The sequence below is a fragment of the Callionymus lyra genome, chromosome 12 (assembly GCF_982586985.1).
Source record: "Callionymus lyra chromosome 12, fCalLyr1.hap1.1, whole genome shotgun sequence".
Classification (NCBI taxonomy): domain Eukaryota; kingdom Metazoa; phylum Chordata; class Actinopteri; order Syngnathiformes; family Callionymidae; genus Callionymus; species Callionymus lyra.
Genome location: NC_141829.1, coordinates 17,202,955 through 17,225,736, shown reverse-complemented (window position 1 = coordinate 17,225,736; position 22,782 = coordinate 17,202,955). Strand labels below are relative to the sequence as shown.

The window sequence follows — 22,782 nt, the reverse complement described above, 5'->3', positions numbered from 1 at the left end:
TCACTAAATGAAGCACAATCTGTTTTCCATCAAGTTTGTTTCTGCACTCCTCATTATTGCTGCATCAACGATATCTGTCCCTCAGCTCTAAACAGTAACTTTCTTGTAGTTCACTATATCAACTTGAATCTGTATTGACTTCAGTTTTCCAGCTCGTAAGATAACATATAATAGCGTGATAGGCCTGTAATGTTTCTCTTTTATTTTGGTTTTACTATGATTTGTCATTTCCTGTTTTCTCTCTTCTGTGGATTTTATTTCTACTAGCTCCCTCCAGGCAAGTGTTCTTATAGAAAAATGTCCTGGCATGATCATTTTCTGTGGTTCTTCCTTTAATGTTCTGTGTCTGGACTCTTGTTTTGTTGAGTTTTCTGACTTCTTTAACTTAACTTAATCTTAAATAAATAAAAATATTTATTTAAGATTAATATTTTTTCAGATTCCCCGTTCTTGTTTCCCTTACCCGTTTTTACTTTATGACATTATCTGAATTATTGGACTTGTAGTTTTGGGTACGATATTGAACTCTTGTTGTGTAATTTGGACCTTTATGTTTGATTAAATGTTACCTTTATTGTAACCTACTGATTCTGCACAAGACTCTTACCTACACTTGAGCTGTTGACACTTGTCGTCTAAGCTATATAATGACATGTGATCATATGAATACATTCAGAGATGTCTTGTAAAAACATTGGGTCTTTATTTAGAAAACAGGAACATTAATTTAAAATACTTTACAAACGGTTTCAACTATTAATCCGTGATATCAAATACCTCTAACTTTATTTGCGACACAGTATAAGATGTTCTTCCCGTACACTTGAGAATTCATAAAGGCGGATTAACAGCTTACGTGTAGTAAAACACAGATGTTGGCCACAGAGGTTCAAAATATTTAAAGTGGATTTCAAGACTATTTCATTGTCTCACGTTTAAAGCATCATGATTATCAAAGTTTAGCTAGATATACAATAGTAATAGTTGCTAATTGGTGCTCCAGCATCCTACGCTAAATTCTTTACACTGCACAATTTAGAACCTGAAAACATGGACCTTCATTACGCAGACTTCTATAAATAGATGGTAGTTCTCTAGAACCTTTTCTCCATTCCTATATTTTCATTAAAACCATAGTCGCTGGACTTTTTTCTTGCCTTTACAAAGCAATAGGTTGTGATTGATACGGCAACAGCAGCAACAACCAGCAGAGCAAACGTTGTGTAGAGCCCAGTCTCGGCATCAGCGACGGAGAGAGTCAGACCCAAGAACTTGACAGAGTCGGCTTGTGGTGTTGTTGGTATCCGTTGTGTTGTTATTGGTGTTGGTGGAACACTCGTTGCTGTAATGGATAAGAAGTTAATACTCACTGCACTTCAGCATGAATAGACTCTTCAATTTAATTTAATAAAAAAAAAATCTGTTCCTATTGCACAGTGATACTCACCGCCGGGCTCAGGAGCGAGACACTCATGGGGTCCCGAAGCCGGGTCTGGAAAACCATTGCAACTGATAATAGTGGAGAATGTGTTAACGGACGACTTGGCCACCCTAGACAGATTCGGATCCGAATGATTCACGTAGAAAAGTCCAAATCGTTCGGAAAAGCCAGTTGCCCATTCTAGGTTGTCCATCAGCGACCAAGCGGTGTAACCACGGATGTCCACGTTATCCAGCGTGGAAGCTGCAACCGAGCAGGTGACAAAGATTATTGAAATTGAAATCAAATTATATTATTTTTGATTTCCTTTTTGTGTAAACTCTAATTTCCCCATGATTTTTAATGGACCATAGCCGTTCTAATGTTAATGCGATAAAGTTGTGCAATAAAAGCCAGATTTTGCTTAAAAAGTAACAACACAGTAGCAAATGTTGCTAAAATATTAATAGTTTTACAAGAATAATTGAGTTTACAAATGTTACAAACCCATATTTGGAACATTAGTTAGACAACTAAGCGAACCTGATGTCATTGAACTCTTAGTTTGGGTTAGGATTAGAGTTAAGGAATCCGCTGTTAGTCACATCTCTTGTCCTGAAGAGTGAAGGATTTCTGATACCTTTCAACACCTGGTTCAGGTATTTTTCGTAGTAGTAGCTCCTGTGGACATCATTTAAGTCGACCGGTCCACGTTCTGAGATTCCATTCTCCGTGATGATGATCAGAGGGTTCCCATACTCTGTTTTGATGAAGTTTAATATTTTCCTGAATCCGAATGGGGTGACCTTCAGCCACGATGAGCCTGAATCTAGCCAAGTGCGATCCCCGATTGTCCCTGCACCCCTGAAAAAATGGACAAAGATTGATCTTTCCTTGTTACATAAAAACTTCAATCTTATTTTGTTTTACCTATCAGCATCATAGTGCTGCAGATTTCCATAATCCACAGGAAAAGCCAGGACCGTGGTGTAATGGTTGAACCCAAAGTAGTCATGTGTCCCCTTAATTCTTTGAATCTCTTCTGGAGTGAACTCAGGAAGCCTGGAAAGTAACGTTAAAAATGTCTATCTATGTGCATTTCCGTCCTTATTGTTTTACCACAAAACACACCTTGATTTTGCCAGGCCAGCAGCTAAACTTCTCTCTCGTATGATGGTCTTCATCGTCTCACTGTAGTCCCCATTAAAAATGGGATGAGCAAACCAGCCAATGTAGAACTGAAAAGCGTAAACAATACTATAAGATACAAAAATATCTGTTGTTTTTAATTTTAAATCACCTGCACCACACGTCTGGCTGCATCTACATCCTCTTGCTTATAGGGATTTCTGGGTTCTGACCAGTCAGAGTTGATGGTGATTGAGATCCTTCCCTTCTGTGTGGCCCGGTATTTGTCGTTGTAAAGATGCCAGGCTTCCGCATGAGCCTTTATTAGGTTGTGTCCGACAATGTAAGGCAGCGTACCCGGTCGGAAGCTGATGCCTAGTGTATAAGAGGACAACAATCTTTAATATATATGTTGTCCTCAAAATCATATTGAGTTAAGGTGAAGGTCACAGATGCACAGAACATTTAAACAATTCATGTCAATTCTAGTCATCTTGTGAGTGTTTACTTTATAGTAAACAAATAAAATTAGAAAAACGATCACGATACCTGGGGCTGCTGCACCATAGCCATGTCCTACATTAGCTACATTATATGGCTCATTAATGGTTATCCAAAGTTTCACTTTGTGGCCAAGGCGGCTAAAGATGAAGTCTGCATAATCCCTGAATTTGAGGACGATGTTGTCATTCTCCCAGCCCCCATCATCCTGTAAAGCTTGTGGAAGGTCCCAATGGTAAAGAGTGATCTAAAATGGCAAAAGAGCAGAAACCCTTTAAAGACCTGTACACTAGAACCTTAGGGAAAAATGTTAGGACATACATGTGGTTGAATATTTGCAGCAAGTAGTCCGTCTATAAGTCTGTGGTAGTAGTTGAGTCCAGCCTCGTTGACGTACTTGGTGGTGCCGTCAGGAAGAACTCTTGACCAGGAAATGGAAAACCGGTAGTGGTTGACTTTTAACTGCTGCAGTATGGCCACATCCTCATCCACCTTGTTGTAACTGTCGCATGCTACATCGCCGTTGTCATCGTTAAAGATGCGGAGAGGCGTATGAGCAAACTTATCCCAGATGCTAAGACCCTTTCCATCTGCCCTCCAGCCGCCTTCAATCTGGAAGAATACATGATACCAGTCAACAAAAACACAAGACAAAACAGTTTTGTAGAATAATCAATTCTTCCCGAACCTTTGATTTTTACTTCTACATTGCCTATCTTGATGGAGTGATTGTAACATTTGAGAAAATTACCTCCAATTTGAATAACATTGAACATTTAACAAATTCCAAAAATAGTGCTTTTAAAAGTCACTTGTCAAATCTGTTAAATAAATAGCCATAATTATTGTTCAATAATCAATGTTTTTCTTACTTATTTGAATACTTTGATTTCCACAAGGAATATCTAAAAAACCTTTCTGCATCCTTCTTGAAAACAAAACACATACCTGATATGATGCTGTTGCCGTACTCCAGAGAAAATCTTTACGGAATGAGCCGTACAGTGTCTTCTCATCTTCTGGAACTGGAAAGCCATTTGCTTTAATCACTTGATGATAGAAGTGGGCGGAGTACTTGGGTGTTCTTGGTCTGTTTGGGTTTGTGAAGTCCACATGGTGTAGGCCAAATCCAACTTTGTATCCATTAAGCCATTCGAATGAATCCATGAGGGATGTTGCCATGTACCCTTTGACCTGAACGTTGTCAAGATGGAATGCTATGGACATACAAAACATACAAATCAATAGTTAGGACAGAATCTCTAAAGGAAATGTTCAGGGTAGTCTGATTTGTATAATTATTTCAAGTTCAACACACCTTTTAGGGCCTCGTCAATATATGTCTTGTAAAAAAATACTCTAGAGGTGTCATCCCATGTGGTCTTTGCAGCTTCTGTCGCTACTCCATTCTCGGTGATGTAGATGTTTGGATCTCCATACTCCTCTTTTATCCAGTTGAGCAACCTTCTCAAACCCCAGGCCACAGCCCTCTGTTTGCTGATGGCAGTAGTTGGAGACTCACTCTCCTCGGCTTCTGAAAGATCCTGATCATACTCGTATGACTGAGGACTGAGGCGAGCTGTGACATGACTGATGATCTTTGTCGTGTAATGATTGACACAAAACATATCTGCAGTTCCACGAATCAGGCCTTTCTCTGCCTCAGTAAAGGTTGGTAGTCTGGACTCTGGAAGACCTTGGAGCTCACTCTTGTTACCCACCTGCCACTTCATCGCATCAGGATAGTCACCGTTCTTGAAAATAGGATGTGCGAACCAGCCAAGGTTGAACTGTAAAGCTCTGTCTGCAGCATCAACTTCACGCCGAACACTAACATCCAAAGGTTCCACCCAGTCGGCACTGAGGGCCAGAGATACCAGACCACCTTGTGATTTTCGATACTTATCATTGTATGTGTGGTAGGCTTTGGCGTGAGCTTTTATCAGGTTATGTGCTACTTTGTAAGGTGCAACTCCCGGCTTCTTGATATTTGGGGGAATCTGTCCGAGCCCATATCCGGACCAGGCGATCGTCTGGGGCTGATTGATTGTTATCCAAAGTTTAACCCTGTCTCCGAAAGTGGCAAAGCAGAAGTCACAGTAGTCGTTAAAAATGTCAATCATGTCCACATTTTCCCAGCCACCCAGATTTTGTAGAGCTTGTGGAAGGTCCCAATGATAGACCGTCACCATGGGTGTGATGTTAGCAGCTAGCAGGCCATTGATAACTCTGTCGTAGAAGTCAACACCTTTCTGGTTCATAGAGGTTTTTTTACCATCGGGAAAGATCCTGGACCAGGACAAGGAGAACCTGTAGGACGTCACTTGGAGAGCTCGCAGCATGTAAAGGTCCTCTTCCAGTCTGTTATAGCTGTCACAGGCCACATCTCCAGTGGGATTACCTGGAATACTTCCAGGTTTCTGGGTGAACTGATCCCATACACTCTGTCCTTTCCCGTCTGTGTTCCAGGCACCTTCAGTCTGATAGGCCGACGATGATGCACCCCAACTGAAGCCTTGTGGGAATGTGCCGTAATGGTAGAGTTTTGTTTGGAACTTGGACTGGTGAGAGAACTTCTCCCAGACCACTTTTGCTTTAGAAGGGACCTGTGATGGAGGGAGTGTCGGGGACCGTTGAAATATCTGCCTCTGTGGAGTGTGTGAAACGTCTTCTTTGAGTTTTCTGAAACCGTTTTGCTGGATGACTTCAGAGTAGAAATATGCAGACTGTCTAGGAGTTCTTGGCCTGTCAGGATCTTCAAAGTTGACATGATGAAGACCAAATCTCTGGCTGTAACCCTGCTTTCCTTCAAATCCATCCATTAGTGACTGCACAGTGAATCTTTGTATGTCCACATCATCTAGTAATTTGGCTGTACAAAAATGAAACTTCCCATTAAAATATACATTTAATGAAATATTTAAATAATTTATTGATATTTACCTTTCAGGGCCTCGTTGATGTAGTTCCTCATGTACTCTATTCTAGTGTTGTCATTGAGAGTGTCTCCGGTGGACTCAGTGGGCATCCCATTCCCAGTTACAAACACTGGTACTTTCTTCGCTCTCATAAACTCTGTTGAAATGTACTTCAGAAGTCTCCTCAGACCCCAAGGTGCTGAGAAGATCCAGTCAGACGCTGTAGCGGACCATGAAGGGTCCACACTGGTCTGGAAATTGCCAACGCCCTCAGGACGAGGAGTACAACCACCATTTCTGTAATTGACCAACCTGGATGTGTAGTGATTTAACCCAAAGAAGTCTGCTGTACCCTTTATCCTTTCTTTCTCTTTGCTAGTGAAAATTGGTAGGACAGCAGGTGAGTCCACACATGCTTTATTTTTCTCTTCAATCTGAGTCCTTAGTGCTAATGGATAATCTCCATCCACAAAAATGGGATGAGCATACCAACCCAGCATTGACTGCAGGTAGCGGTCAGCTGCTGCAACGTCCTCAGGTTTAGATGGATCTTTGGGCTCAGCCCAGTCAGAGTTAAGTGCAATTCCCACTTTGCCTCCTTGTTTTGTTCTGTACTTGTCATTGTAGACATGCCAGGCCTCTGCATGGGACTTCAGGATGTTGTGAGTTACCTGAGGTTGTCAAACAAATACACCAAGTTACAAGATGTTATTTTAAAAGCAAAACATTTTACAATATAACACCTAACACATTGCAAAACATACGCCTTCCAAAAGTCACTCTACACAGCACTAACACTCACCTGGTAAGAGGCCACCACGTAGTCCTTCACTCCAGGTGCGTGCTCACCTGTTCCATATCCAGCATGACTCACAACCCATGGGCTACTAAAGGTGTTCCAGGTCTTCACTCTGTCTCCAAACCTGGAGAAGCAGAAGTCGGCATAGCTTTTGAAGACCTCAACAATGGAGACATTTCTCCATCCTCCTGAATCTTGGAGTACCTGGGGTAGATCCCAGTGGTAAAGGGTAGCAACAGGTTGAATAGCAGACTCAACCAGAGCATTGATCAGCTTCTCATAGTAGAGGATACCGTCCTCTGATATACTGCTTGGGTGGCCATTGGGAAAAATTCGAGCCCAAGAGATGGAAAACTGATACGTATCGACTTGAAGACCTCTGAGAAGGTAGACGTCATAGTCCACCTTGTGGTAACTGTCACAAGCCAAGTCGGCCGTCTGGTTCATGAAGACGTTGTTATTGTGTCCGAAACGATCCCAAATGGTCTCACCCTTCCCACCTTCTTTCCATCCTCCCTCAACCTTGAAGGACTCACTGGAGATGGCCCAGGAGAAGCCAGCAGGGAAAGACTCCTTCAAGAAACCATCTGTGTCTGTTTTGAACTCTCTCCAGATGCTCTGATAATTGTTTCCTTGCTCCCCACTGTAAAGTGCAGCACCATGATCACTGGCAGAGGGAAGACAGTAGACAACTCAGAATATTTACCATGTTGATCTCACATCTGAACTTACCTTATTGGACTATCCTGCAGTCGCAGATCCCCTAACATGTTCATCACATCACATCCGACGAGCTTCACATCCCGTTCCATCAAGACTTTGAAAGAAGGAAGACGGTAAGTATTTGCTGCTTGGTTTACTTTTTCGGTCATTTGCTGATGAGCTGATGAAGTAGTGCTTTTGTTTCCAGACTCCACTATAGTCTATAGCTTTGTGTTTATTGGATGAAACTTCACATAATTGTCTTTAGTCGAGAGCGGAACCTATAGTTCTGAAAATGAGGAAACTGCTTCATGGAGTTTCACCAACAGGTTACAAACCATCGATTCCCCCAACTATGAAGTGTTTTAATATTTACTAAATCTTTAAACTTGTTAAAATGGCTTTTAATTAATTAAACATATTTAGTCCTTTCAAAAGCTAATAACTGTCTATATTTTTTCTACGCTTAATCGATCCTTTTTTAAACATTTCTATATATATATATATATATATATATATATATATATATATAAACACATTACAATCTTTACTAAGAATAATATGGAAAGTGACTTATTCATATTTAATATGTACCTTGAAGGAAATGACCAAGAAGCTGGTAGTCACTGTCCTTGCAGTCACTTACACTCAACTTGTATATCAAGATGGGCAAATCATTAGTCGCATTCTGTAAAATAAACACAAAAGGTTAGCTAATGGACAAAACAAGGGCTCATTATTATATAAAAAATAAAAAACTACCTGAATATTGCTTATCTCCTCCCTCAAAGTTGATGGTGATTCACAGTCATAGTGCATTTGCACCGACACAAAATCCACCTGAAATCATACAATGTTAATACAATGTTTGTCATGACAAAAACTCAGTTTTCCATTGACACCATCGTTTTCTTTCACTTTATTCATGGTTCTATATATTATTTATTAGTAAATAACGATATGTATGTCAGTATAAATCACAGTCAGGACTCTAGTAGTAGTTTTAAAGATTTTATTCACTACTTAACTTTGTCAGGGCGACAAGCCTGGAGAGTTTGCTAGTGTCGCGTGACCAACAAACTTCTTGAGATTAGTGGGTCAGAGACATTTATTTCCATATTAAGTAGTAAGTACCAAGAGATTTTTAAGTTACCAGTTAGATAAAACAAGAAACACACACATCAACAGCTTTAACATGGGGTTTTTGGCAACGGAGTCTTCACCACATTGCAATTACTAGCATCATTGTTTTCTTTAATACAAAACTGTTGATATTTGTATCAACATGAAGAAAACTTTAATTAATGATTTGTATTTCATTGACTATTAAGAGACCATTTATCCTAGAGCTCCACACAATTTTTCGTCTTAATTTGAACTTGATATGTTCAAATAGTTTTCAAATAATTCTAATACTAATAATGATATAACGTTGTACACAAATGTAGAGTAATAACATTGAGAATAAATAGCAATATTTTTGTATTTTGTGTTAAGTATTGTGCAAATAATGCAAAACTACATGGTCAGCTCTTGACTCTTTAGTTATTGATATGAATGTGCACAAGTAAATGAACGTGCCGATGAGATACTCAATCAACACTTTCTTATCAAGGACACGACAGCATGATTCATGTCATAAAAGGAGGCAACAAAAGAGCAGGAATCCGCCAGAGTAAAGCGTGCAAGAGGGTCGACTTACTGCAGTTAAACTTTTGACCTGGGAAAGAATAGAAGTCTGACTGGACTTGAACCCCAGTGATAAACGTTTACCTGGAGAGAAGAAAGCCGATGTCATTGGTTGTCTGACAGTGGAAAGAACTGAACGGCAGCATATACACACTCTCTACAAAAATACTTACAATACAATATTTGAAGCACACCTGAGCGTATATAGGTTACAAACTACTTCATTAATTTATCTGAAAACAATTGGTACAAGCAAAGATGCTGGAAGAGATACAGATACATACATATACAAGCATGAAATACGTATAATGTTGTATCTGATAGCATAACAATTAAGACAAATTCAACTCAAACTATTAGTAAAAAAACTAAAAATATCTATTAATATTAACCAAGATGTCAGAATGTCAACAATCAAGTTTGTTTTTTGATATGCAAAGTTATACAAAATAATTTCAAAATGTATCTTTAACCCACTTCAGACATTCATAGATCTTAATACAGTTATTAAATATTCAACTTAAAATACTATTTATTGATTTAAAAAAAAACATAGAAATATTAAAAATAAAAGAAAATTTTTTGGACACATCATACCCAACTGGTTTACATTATAAAGTTTCTAACTTTCTAAACAATAACTGAACATTATTTATTAACATAAGGCAGGAACTTAAACAGGTTTTTATTTTTGTGTTGGAATTTTTAAATACCCTTTTACTATTTTAGGTTTTAAGCAAGTGCCTAAAGAATATGAGCTAACTCCGAAAACTTACCATATCTAGTTTTTAAGTCCAAATTACAGAACATGTTAACTTTGCGAGCAAACGTTTATCCACATTGTTATTTTATTTCAATATATTTCTGATAGAGAATTCCTATTTTATTTAATATTTCTTACTGTTTCTCTGTATATAAAGTCCAACTCATTTCAATATACATTCCAAGCTTGCAAATTATCTTCCGCATCAACTCACCACTTCCAGGAAAGCGTTGATGAAAACTTAGGTAGATCTTTTTGTTGAGGCTAAAAATGTTCTGCCAAGAACTTTCTTCTCTTTCTGTGTCCAGGTCGCCCAGTGTCATCCACGTGTCGGCCAGCTTTCCAAACTCTTCAAACACAAACTCGGCATACTGCATGAACATCTCCCTCAGCCTCGCGCTCTCCCAGCCTCCATATCTGGATCGCAGAGAAGGTGGTACTTCAGATCCATGAAGGACCACCAGTGGCTGCAGGCCCACCTCCCTCAGCTGAGTCAGCAGGGTGGAGAAGCAGGAGACCACCGCCAGCTGAGGTTGGCTAGAAGACCCTGAAGGAAGGAGCTGATCCCATGATAAAGGCACCTTGAAGTGGGTCACTCCTCTGCTCAGGAGGTACTGAAAGTATTCTTCGGTACCAGCAGGAATTGTCAAGCTGCAGTCAAAGTCTCCCCCTTCCTCTTTATTCTCTAAAGGACCAGCGAGAACCAAGAACTCCTTCTGTCCATCTGCTCGCTGGACACACCCGACACAAAGAAGAAAAAGCCACAAGGACTTCTTCATGGTGGCAGACAGAAGATGGACTAGTATTATCCACAGATGCTGAAGCTACTCTATCATGCTCTCTGACAAATGAAAGTTGATATCAGGATAAGGAGCCGTATTTTATCTAAGGTTAATCAGTTAGACTTTGAACTCGGAACTTGTGTTTCAGCATTTTAAGTTACAACCTAATGTGAACTCTCACATTGCTCAAGATAAAAGAAGAAGGAAATATCACCAACACATACTTGGTCATTTTATGAGGGGTTCTAGTTAAATACCAATCAATGAAGTGCATACAGTAAAAATATCATTTTTTTCGTGTGAGGGAAGGATGGAGGTTGACGGAAGGGCTACATATTCTAATTTTCAATTCACAAGTCAGTCTACTCTCCACTGATAATCATTGGGAAGATCATGCAGTAGATTATCTTCCACTTTAATACGGTTGTGAACGTGTGAACATTGACTATAGTCACCAAGTTAAGTATAAAAAAAAACATGTCGTATCCAGTAAAAGTTAGAGGCACCTTTAATCTTTTGTGCATTAAATAAACGTTTAAAGGGCATTTAATGAGTTGATTTAAGTGTGTCTTAAATAGATCTTGGACTCTATTGTACTCCTCAGTATGTATCTGTTTGTACAAAAATCTCTTTTCATTGAAATATTTACATTAGAAAAATTATCTTAAGCCCCGCCCTCTGAAAAGCTTATTTTGTCTGGAAATTAAATTATGTTGTGATTGGTCAAGGATCGAGGATTGTGACTGCACCTCCAAGACATATTATAAAGTAATAAGTTCAAAACATGGTCATGATGAGGGACTACATCTTGGAGAGGAAGACTTCAACATTTGAAACATGTGAGTAAATACGGAAGTTGGGTTTTCACATTAGTTGACCTTTAAGCAATGTAATAAGAAAGGGGATTATATTTGGCAATAATAAAATATTCACTCAAAGTCGATGTGAAAACTTAATATTTTTCATCCGGAACGTATTTCTCACTGCGCGTGTGAGGTTAGTTCTGACCAAGATCCGATTATGTCGACCTCTCACCTGAACTTGCTCTTTGCCTCACCTCGATAACAACACTGAAGCTTGACTGTCTCACGTTTATCACGTTAAACCTCTCTAACTCATGGACACGCGGACAAAACTTTGACCCTAAAATCGGACTCTCAAAAGATCAACTTAATTTAACTTCATCTGTGATTCATTTTTTTCAATCTAACATGACATAAGCGTCCAAAGCATAGTCAATGGCTTAAAGATAATTTCCTTTGTTTTCTTTCTGATTTATTTTGATTTCAACCTACATTTTATGAAGAACAGATAATTTGATTACATAATAAATACATTGACTTTATTTGGTTTATTTTATAATGTATTTTTTTCCTAAAATGTGTAAAATAATTTGTGAAATTTATTATATTTCCCAAAAGATGCTAACACATAGTAATGATCTTTACAGATTAACTTTACAGAAAGCGCTGAATTGTCCTCACTAGTGACCCGTGCACATCTTGGACTATTATCACTAATAGTCAAGGCTGCAGCCTCTCACCCCAGGCACCATAAAGGTATCATAAGGGAGAGCAACCTTCGGTACAGACCCTTATCAAACCACAGTCAGAGGTCAGAAAACGACTCCTCTATAAGTGGTTCACTGATTTCACCTGCTGTATTTGGACAAAATGGTCATCTTTAGAGTGCTTCTCTGTCTGGGATTGCTGAGTGTCTGCCGGTGCAAGGATCTGTCTCCAGCTATTATAGCAGGACCTCTGGAAGATGACCTGGGCACCTTTGACTGCAGCCGCCACATCCCACCTGACATTACAGAACACCTCCAGTACCTCCGGAGCAGAGGTGCAACCCACTTTAAGGTGCCTTTATCATGGGATCAGCTCCTTCCTTCGGGTTCCACAAACAAACCACAACAGTCGGTGGTCTCCTGCTACCGGACTCTGCTGACTCAGCTGCTTGAGATGGACCTCAAACCCTTACTGGTCCTTCACGGATCATCAGTACCAGATGTTTTGCGACTCAAACATGGCGGTTGGGACAACCAGGAAGTGGCGCTGATGTTCATGCAGTATGCTGAGTTTGTGTTTGTAGAGTTTGGAGCGATGGCAGATATGTGGTTGACCCTGAGCGACCTTGAAGAACTGCAGCCAAAGGAACTGACAGCGGTTCTTGTCGTTCACGCCAACATATTCAAGCGCTACCAGCAGATCTTTCGCAATAGAGGTACGTTGTCATGAGAAAACTTTTTTGTTCGTCCAGAACATTGTCACATCACTCAGAATTCCAACCTTCCCCCACCACCCAAGGAAACAAGTTTTAATTTTCTTCTGAGACCCTGGTACCGCCTTAGTTTGTTAAAAGAGGAAACACTGACACCTGGTGGTTGGAAAATGCCATCTTGTTTTTGGGGGTCTGAAAAACCAACGTAGTTTGTTTTTAGAAAACGTTTAAGTATAAAGCTTTATTTGAACAAACCTTTTATAGATTACATTTTTTTTTGTTTTTTTGTGTGCCTATTTATGCTTAATATTTTTGTCTGGAGTAACATAATTGTTGCAGTTGAACAACTTAACAGAATAAAGAAACTGTAACTTCAAACTGAAAGTTTAACTTAAAACAAACATTTCAGTTTTTACACTCTTAACACTGTTTTTCAATAGTCTCTTTTTTCAATAAGTGCTTTGAGTAAAAATGGTGTTCTTTTAAAACTCAAGTGCTATAGTTTGAGAATTATTCGGACAAGATCAACATTACATTACTTTTATGTTATACAACTTTTTATACAACATGTATTGCTTCTTTATAGGTTGTAAAGTTATCTTGATCATTGTTGGATGCTGACAGGCTTATCTTCCCATAATACCAACCATCAAGGACCTTTTAAGATAATAAAATACTTATCTATAGATCCTGGTTGTAAACCCTAACATGTGGAGTTGAAACAAAACATATACAACTGATTTATTGATTGACGAAAGATTTTGTTGTTGTTTGTTTCAGGCGGAGGTCTGTCAGTGGGAATAAGCATCAATAAACTTCAAGAAATAACTGACCCTGGAATTTTGGTAAGATTGTATTAATTAATACTCACAAGTAATGTAAATTAATCTTGTGATTGTGAAAATACAAGGGCGGGAATATATGCTAAGGAATTATTGCATCTGAATTTCCGAATATATTGCGTGAGCATTTAACACATTGTAAAATTAATAAACTGTTGTTCCTTATTAATTTATTTTGCGCAGCTTTTAAATTGTATATCACAATATCCTTTTTAAAAGCTGTTACTAATCTACTTGTATCTTCATCATACATTCCTCACAGGACAATATGGACTTCTTATCTGCTAAAATCAAGTACGACTGCTCAGCTGGTCAACCATCACCTGAAGATCTGGACAAGATTTTGGTAACAAAGAGGAATTTGCTCATGTTTACTAGCATGTGTTAATCACTGTCGGTGTGTTTTTCAGAACGTGTCTGTTAGTAAACCCGTCCTCTTTTATGAGCTGAAACTCATCGGATGTCCTGCTTATCAGCTTTTATCAGACGAAAGAGTAATTAAAGGTAATTTGTCGCTCAGAGAATGCAATGCTGCAAAACAGACAAAGAATAACAGCATTGTTTTGTTGAGTCTGTTTTTATTGTTTCACAGCACTAAGCATGGACACGCAACGTGTGCTTGGTTTTGATATGGTGGATTTATTAGGACCAGATGATAGGTTCATAAAAAGGTAAGAGGCTCATGACAAACTTATATTTGAAGATAACTTTAACAACTTTTGCTAAAATTAATTTTATATATTTGATGGAAGTAGAAAAGACTTAATTAAGCGTGTAAAAAAGATCCCTGTAACCAGAGAAGATTATTTATGTTCTTAAAATAACATTTAATTTAGGTAAAAGTGGGGAAGAGTACAGTCATAATCTTACCAGCAAGAAGTTGTTGTCATTATCACTGAAACTTTTCAGTCTAAAAATCTGTTATTAATACAAACATTTAACATAACATATATGATCAAAGTTCTTCAATAAAGTGATAGTACAGATTATTTTTTTCAAATGAAAGGTTTTTTTGAATATCTTTTTATTTCCTTCACGTTATTATTTTGTAAATCTTCCAGTTTTGACCAATTAGTAAATAATCAGTGACGTTGACTAAAACATTTTGTTATATGTCTAAAGGGTTTCAAATCAAGTCAGACTCAGCAAAAACAATCCTCAGGAGCCATCATGCACCTTCTGTGACACCTGGCAAAGTTTCGCTGACACACCAGCATCTCAGCGAGATTCTTTCTTGAATGAATCTTTCCCTGCTGGCTTCCAGTGGGCCGTCTCCAGTGGGTCCTTCAAGGTTGAGGGAGGATGGAAAGAAGGTGGGAAGGGTGAGACCATTTGGGATCGTTTCGGACACAATAACAACGTCTTCATGAACCAGACGGCCGACTTGGCTTGTGACAGTTACCACAAGGTGGACTATGACGTCTACCTTCTCAGAGGTCTTCAAGTCGATACGTATCAGTTTTCCATCTCTTGGGCTCGAATTTTTCCCAATGGCCACCCAAGCAGTATATCAGAGGACGGTATCCTCTACTATGAGAAGCTGATCAATGCTCTGGTTGAGTCTGGTATTCAACCTGTTGCTACCCTTTACCACTGGGATCTACCCCAGGTACTCCAAGATTCAGGAGGATGGACCAATGCCTCCATTGTTGAGGTCTTCAAAAGCTATGCCGACTTCTGCTTCTCCAGGTTTGGAGACAGAGTGAAGACCTGGAACACCTTTAGTAGCCCATGGGTTGTGAGTCATGCTGGATATGGAACAGGTGAGCACGCACCTGGAGTGAAGGACTACGTGGTGGCCTCTTACCAGGTGAGTGTTAGTGCTGTGTAGAGTGACTTTTGGAAGGCGTATGTTTTGCAATATATTAGCTGTTTGTAAAATGTGTCGCTTTTTTAAAATAACACCTCGTAACGTGGTGCATTTGTTTGACAACCTCAGGTAACTCACAACATCCTGAAGTCCCATGCAGAGGCCTGGCATGTCTACAATGACAAGTACAGAACAAAACAAGGAGGCAAAGTGGGAATTGCACTTAACTCTGACTGGGCTGAGCCCAAAGATCCATCTAAACCTGAGGACGTTGCAGCAGCTGACCGCTACCTGCAGTCAATGCTGGGTTGGTATGCTCATCCCATTTTTGTGGATGGAGATTATCCGTTAGCACTGAAGACTCAGATTGAAGAGAAAAATAAAGCATGTGTGGACTCACCTGCTGTCCTACCAATTTTCACTAGCAAAGAGAAAGAAAGGATAAAGGGTACAGCAGACTTCTTTGGGTTAAATCACTACACATCCAGGTTGGTCAATTACAGAAATGGTGGTTGTACTGCTCGTCCTGAGGGCGTTGGCAATTTCCAGACCAGTGTGGACCCTTCATGGTCCGCTACAGCGTCTGACTGGATCTTCTCAGCACCTTGGGGTCTGAGGAGACTTCTGAATTACATTTCAACAGAGTTTATGAGAGCGAAGAAAGTACCAGTGTTTGTAACTGGGAATGGGATGCCCACTGAGTCCACCGGAGACACTCTCAATGACAACACTAGAATAGAGTACATGAGGAACTACATCAACGAGGCCCTGAAAGGTAAATATCAATAAATTATTTAAATATTTCATTAAATGTATATTTTAATGGGAAGTTTCATTTTTGTACAGCCAAATTACTAGATGATGTGGACATACAAAGATTCACTGTGCAGTCACTAATGGATGGATTTGAAGGAAAGCAGGGTTACAGCCAGAGATTTGGTCTTCATCATGTCAACTTTGAAGATCCTGACAGGCCAAGAACTCCTAGACAGTCTGCATATTTCTACTCTGAAGTCATCCAGCAAAACGGTTTCAGAAAACTCAAAGAAGACGTTTCACACACTCCACAGAGGCAGATATTTCAACGGTCCCCGACTATCCCTCCATCACAGGTCCCTTCTAAAGCAAAAGTGGTCTGGGAGAAGTTCTCTCACCAGTCCAAGTTCCAAACAAAACTCTACCATTATGGCACATTCCCACAAGGCTTCAGTTGGGGTGCATCATCGTCTGCCTATCAGACTGAAGGTGCCTGGAACACAGACGGGAAAGGACAGAGTGTATGGGATCAGTTCACCCAGAAACCTGGAAGTATTCCAGGTAATGCCACTGGAGATGTGGCCTGTGACAGCTATAACAGACTGGAAGAGGACCTTTACATGCTGCGAGCTCTCCAAGTGACGTCCTACAGGTTCTCCTTGTCCTGGTCCAGGATCTTTCCCGATGGTAAAAAAACCTCTATGAACCAGAAAGGTGTTGACTTCTACAACAGAGTTATCAACGGCCTGCTAGCTGCTAACATCACCCCCATGGTGACGGTCTATCATTGGGACCTTCCACAAGCTCTACAAAATCTGGGTGGCTGGGAAAATGTGGACATGATTGACATTTTTAACGACTACTGTGACTTCTGCTTTGCCACTTTCGGAGACAGGGTTAAACTTTGGATAACAATCAATCAGCCCCACACGATCGCCTGGTCCGGATATGGGCTCGGACAGATTCCCCCAAATATCAAGAAGCCGGGAGTTGCACCTTATAAAGTCGCACATAACCTGATAAAAGCTCACGCCAAAGCCTACCACACATACAATGATAAGTATTGGAAATCACAGGGTGGTTTGGTATCTCTGGCCCTCAGTGCCGACTGGGTGGAACCTTTGGATGTTAGTGTTCGGCGTGAAGTTGATGCTGCAGACAGAGCTTTACAGTTCAACCTTGGTTGGTTCGCACATCCTATTTTCAAGAACGGTGACTATCCTGATGCGATGAAGTGGCAGGTGGGGAACAAGAGTGAGCTCCAGGGTCTTCCAGAGTCCAGACTGCCAACCTTTACTGAGGCAGAGAAAGGCCTGATTCGTGGAACTGCAGATATGTTTTGTGTCAATCATTACACGACAAAGATCATCAGTCATGTCACAGCTCGCCTCAGTCCTCAGTCATACAAGTATGATCAGGATCTTTCAGAAGCCGAAGAAAGTGATTTTCCAACGACTGCCATCAGCAAACAGAGGGCTGTGGCCTGGGGTTTGAGAAGGTTGCTCAACTGGATAAAAGAGGAGTATGGAGATCCAAACATCTACATCACTGAGAATGGAGCAGCGACAGAAGCTGCAAAGACCACATGGGATGATACTGACAGAGTGTTTTACTTGAAAACCTACATTGACGAGGCTCTCAAAGGTGTGTTGAAGCATAATGTTACATTTGTAAGTGAGGACATATCAAGAGATAATACCTTCAAGTTTATAAACATGCTACGCTAAACGTCATTCAACCTGGGTGGTGGGTATCAGGCTAAAATGATTGTTCAAAAAAAAATTAGTAATTAAAAAACTAAAATTAAGGACAGTTTATTACATTTTCTGGTACCTTTCCAGGAATTTGGAATATTGCTGCATATACTTTATATTACTTTTCACAAACTCAAAATAACAAGTGTGCTGTTTGAATTTAGTATTGTTTATTTATTTACTATTATCTATCCGCAGTTTTAAGTAAACAACAGAGTAAGAGCTTTCTAGCCAATCTCATCTAAGCTAGGTGGTTAGAGGGGAAGATTTAAATGGCTGTGGACAACAGTGTCTAATGACAAAAAAAAGCCTAGCTTCAGAATTGGAATTAAAAAGTGAATAAAAAAGGGAAAGGTGGAAAATTATCTGTGCTATGACTGCCTGTAAAGTAGCACTAAGTTTAGTTAATCTTATTTTGGAACGTTTGGGGATGTATTGTAGGAGTTGGCAAGATGCTTACTAACTTCACACAAAGTATTTGATTTAAGTGAAACACACTTTTTTCTTTTAGCACACAATCTAGATGATGTGAAGGTCAAAGGGTACACAGCAACATCTCTCATGGATTCCTTTGAATGGCTAAATGGTTACAAAGTTGGATTTGGACTTCACCATGTGGACTTTACAAACCTAAACCGGCCACGGACACCTAAACGCTCCGCTCACTTCTATCATCGAACCATCAAGGATAATGGTTTCCCACTGACCGATGATGAGAAGATGCTTTACGGAATATTTCCATCCGGCTTCAACTGGAGTAGCGCCAGTTCCTCATACCAGGTGTGTAACGCTTAAGTAACAGAATTATGAGACAGTTTATTTTAGTGTACTTCTTATTGTGATACCAAAACACATTAATAAATAATGAATGGATGATTCTATATGACTATATATGATTCTGATATGACATTTTTCTGTTTCGCCAATATAGATTGAAGGCAGTTGGAGGGCTGATGGAAAAGGCCTGAGCATATGGGACAAGTTTGCACACACTCCCTTGCGTGTGGACAGCAGTGATGTCGGCGATATCGCCTGCGACAGCTATAATAAGATCAGGGAGGATGTGGAAGTACTGAAGAAGTTAAAAGTTACACACTATCGTTTCTCCATATCATGGCCCAGAGTTCTTCCTGACGGCACTAATGGGAACGTAAACGAAGCAGGACTTAGTTATTATAAGAGACTAGTGGACGCATTGCAAGATGCTCACATTCAGCCACAGGTAACTGCAAATATATGATTGACTAGCTTAAACAAAAGGGGATAAACATCGATTTCTTGTCGGTTTCTAGGTGACTTTATATCACTGGGACCTTCCTCTGGCTCTGCAGCGAGTCGGGGGCTGGCAGAATGAAAGCATCGTTGAAAGATTCCGAGATTATGCTGAAGTTTTGTATAGCCAATTGGGCGAAAAAGTGAAATTCTGGATAACGCTAAATGAACCCTACATAGTTGCCAACCTGGGCTATGGGTACGGCACTTTTGCTCCAGGTAAGACTACAATTTGTTATCGATAAGAAGTGTATGTAACATTATGGGCGGTCGTACTGATCCACCTCAAGTTCTTAACTGTAAATGATTAGAAAAAAAAACAACTATTAAGAGTCTTACTCTTTATGAAGCCAGTCCTTTATGTAGATATAACATATATATTTTGTTATACCTCGACGAACCAGGAAAACATTATTTTTGTTCTATTTTGTAATTGTTCTTCTAGATCTGCTATAAAGTGATTGGTAAAGTCTTTGGTATTAGCTCAGTCAAGGAGCCTCAAGCCGTCATAAAATGGAAGGACATATGAATGTATGGGGTGCTGCATGTGAAAATTAGGAAACCCGTTTATTACAGATTGAGCATCACAATTTGATGTTTAATCTATACATAAATCATACATATATATATTTATATTTTGTAGTTGTATATCATGTAAAATGGATTGTAAAATATATTTATAATCAGTAAATGAAACTTCAAATGAAGAATTTGAGAGCACTTTCAAAAACAAAGGAAATGTTTATATCAACAAAAATGGGAAGGTTATATACATTTAGGATACAGATTTATGTATTTAAACTTAAGATATATTTTGAACATTTCGGTTTAAAAGGGTGTCTTGACTTCTACATTTGGCGACTTAAGTTTGCGTATTCCTCGGATTAAAACTTGCTCGGAAACCATGTGATTAAATAGCCAGATGTAAAATGATGTTATCAAATCTTGATTCTTTCAGGTATTATAGGTAAACAGTATATTGCTGCTCACAACCTGATCAAGGCCCACGCGGAGGCTTGGCATCTCTACAATGACAAGTACCGTCCAACGCAGGGGGGGCTCATCTCTATTACCATCAACTCTGATTGGGCGGAACCGCAGAACCCGTACAAACAAGAGGACTGGGATGCTGTTGAGAGATATTTGCAGGTAGAGCTCACGTGTCATTCCACGAAATTAGTTTTGAAATTTAACATTCACATTATATAAGACACGTACGATCAGTGTCCTTATCTGTTGGTGGTAAGGTTAGGTTTTAAAGTACTGGCTTGATAAGGTTTCATGATACCCTCTGCTCTAGTATCCTTCACTCTGAGCCAATATCAAAATTATGACACAATATAATGAAACAAAATAAGGTTTTTCATAAATAATTAAACCCACCAGCTCTTAAAAACACTAAAAACAAAAATAAATATCATAACAAATGGTGCTACTAAACTAGCATTTGCCTCTTCCAACGGTGTCGGGGACTGTGCCTCTCAAAGAAACAGTGTCTTTGTAATAGGCATGCTCATCAAGTTATTGATGTGGTATGTTTATAAATTCAATGTAGAGTCCATATAGTATCAGGCGTAATTCTAAATTAATTTGTAGTTAATATGTTAGATTTCTGGACATGTGGATCTAGTCCATGTTTTTAGCGTTTTTGCGTTTTTAACTAGTGAATTGGAACGGAGACAAAAGCTTTTGTATTATGACCTAAATATTAAAGTTAAGCGTTACCTTGTGCTGGACTTGGTGATTTATTTGTCTTTATCTTAGTTCTTCATCGGCTGGTTTGCAAATCCAATTTTCATCGGGGATTATCCTGAATTAATGAAAACCATAGTTCGGAGTCGGAGTCTTGCTGCAGGTCTCCTCGAATCAAGGTCAGTGAAAAGTCTACTTTTTTAATTCCGAAGAATCCTTCAGATTTTTGATATATTGAAAACACTTTAATAGAAAGTATTAAAAATAATTCAATAAAACACAGGAAAAAGAAATGTTAAGAATAAAATCAGCCACATCTATGGTCACCTTCTTGTTTGCACTTATTAAACTATTGTAAATATATCTTTATCATCACTTTGAGAATTCTGTGTAACATTTCCAGGCTTCCAGAATTCACCGCAGAAGAAATCAATAGAATTAAGGGAACCCACGACTACTTTGGTTTGAATCATTACACCACAGTTCTGTCTTATCCGGTTGACCTTGGGAACCAGCAGGACTATGAAGGCGACAGGTAAAAATGAACATGAAAGCCTTTAACAAATGATGACATCCTGAGAAGACCATGACGTTTTTGTTCAATTCCAGGGGAACAGGAACCAGCCACGACCGTACTTGGATCGGCTCCGGCTCCTTCTGGCTGAAGATCACGCCGTTCGGGTTCCGTAGACTTCTCAAGTTCATCAAGGACGAGTATGGAAACCCGCCGGTTTACGTCACGGAGAACGGGATCTCGGAGCGGGGGGCCGTTGACCTGAACGACGTCCACAGGAGTCACTACTACGAGAGCTACATCAACCAGGCCATGAAAGGTAGCTCACAGCTCTTTCAAAAATCTTTCAACCAATTTGTCTTTTTTGGGGAAAATCTCATGACAATGATAAGCTAATGGTTATCTGTGGACTGGAAACACGGTGGATAAGGGATTAAGCTGCGCCGAAAATTAATGAATGAATATCTCTGGACTATTTCAGCTCTGGTTCTGGATGGCGTGGATCTGAGGGGCTACACCGCCTGGTCACTGATGGACAACTTCGAGTGGGCGGCTGGATTCTCAGAACGCTTTGGACTCTTTTTTGTGAACCGCTCCGACCCGAATCTGCCTCGCATCCCCAAAAAGTCCTCGCAACGCTTTTCCTCCATCATCACCTGCAACGGATTTCCTGACCCGGCACTCGGGCCTCACGAGTGCTTGAACCCTGCACCTGAAGGTAAAGTCGAATCACCGTCGAAAAATATGTTTTAAGTTTTATACTCACAAACGTGTCCTTCTCCACGCCAGCTACAACTACCCGTCCTGGGATCACGGAGAACCCCGTCACCACCGCCCGCCCCGTGGTCGACCCCATCTTGGTGGACTTTTTGGGTTTACAGCTTTCTTCCCAAGATGCCGAGGTGGCACTTTATGTCACGTTTGCTTTACTGCTCATTTTTGTTCTCGCGATTTTCATCGTTGCATTCCTGCTCAGGAAAGTAAAGGCAAAGTCAATGGACCTCTTTAAGATGCAAAAGATGTAGGTGGGATGTCTGGAAAGTCCCACAAAAAAGAAGCACCAAATAAATTAATTAAAAAAAATTTAATTTTTTTTTAATTTTAACCACAACACAAGTAAATTGAAGTCTATGAAGTCCAGTTTACATACCACCCTTAACCATGGCTTTATCTTAGGATCAAGGTGACCCAAAGGGCCAATAAAGAAAAATGTACTT

General features: G+C 39.7%; 2 protein-coding genes across 2 annotated transcripts; one reads left to right on the top strand and one right to left on the bottom strand.

The window, feature by feature from the left end:
- Positions 1–1,094: 1,094 nt before the first annotated feature.
- Positions 1,095–10,748, bottom strand: LOC148068478 (lactase/phlorizin hydrolase-like). The gene is made up of 17 exons (XM_087804610.1): positions 10,135–10,748; positions 9,171–9,241; positions 8,231–8,308; positions 8,063–8,156; positions 7,499–7,583; positions 6,770–7,433; positions 5,993–6,638; positions 4,368–5,921; positions 3,998–4,266; positions 3,371–3,661; positions 3,098–3,296; positions 2,721–2,923; positions 2,552–2,658; positions 2,351–2,482; positions 2,061–2,284; positions 1,448–1,684; positions 1,095–1,342 (listed from the first exon to the last, which is right to left on the bottom strand). The coding sequence occupies exons 1-17, from the start codon at positions 10,697–10,699 to the stop codon at positions 1,095–1,097; spliced, it is 5,667 nt and encodes a 1,888-aa protein (XP_087660736.1). The 5' UTR covers positions 10,700–10,748.
- Positions 10,749–12,375: 1,627 nt separating this feature from the next.
- Positions 12,376–22,590, top strand: LOC148068477 (lactase/phlorizin hydrolase-like). The gene is made up of 13 exons (XM_087804609.1): positions 12,376–12,928; positions 14,982–15,577; positions 15,707–16,352; positions 16,424–17,977; positions 18,599–18,867; positions 19,019–19,309; positions 19,380–19,578; positions 20,318–20,508; positions 21,124–21,230; positions 21,455–21,586; positions 21,661–21,884; positions 22,047–22,288; positions 22,384–22,590. Exons 1-13 carry the CDS (start codon positions 12,376–12,378, stop codon positions 22,588–22,590), a joined length of 5,211 nt encoding a protein of 1,736 aa, XP_087660735.1.
- Positions 22,591–22,782: the final 192 nt, after the last annotated feature.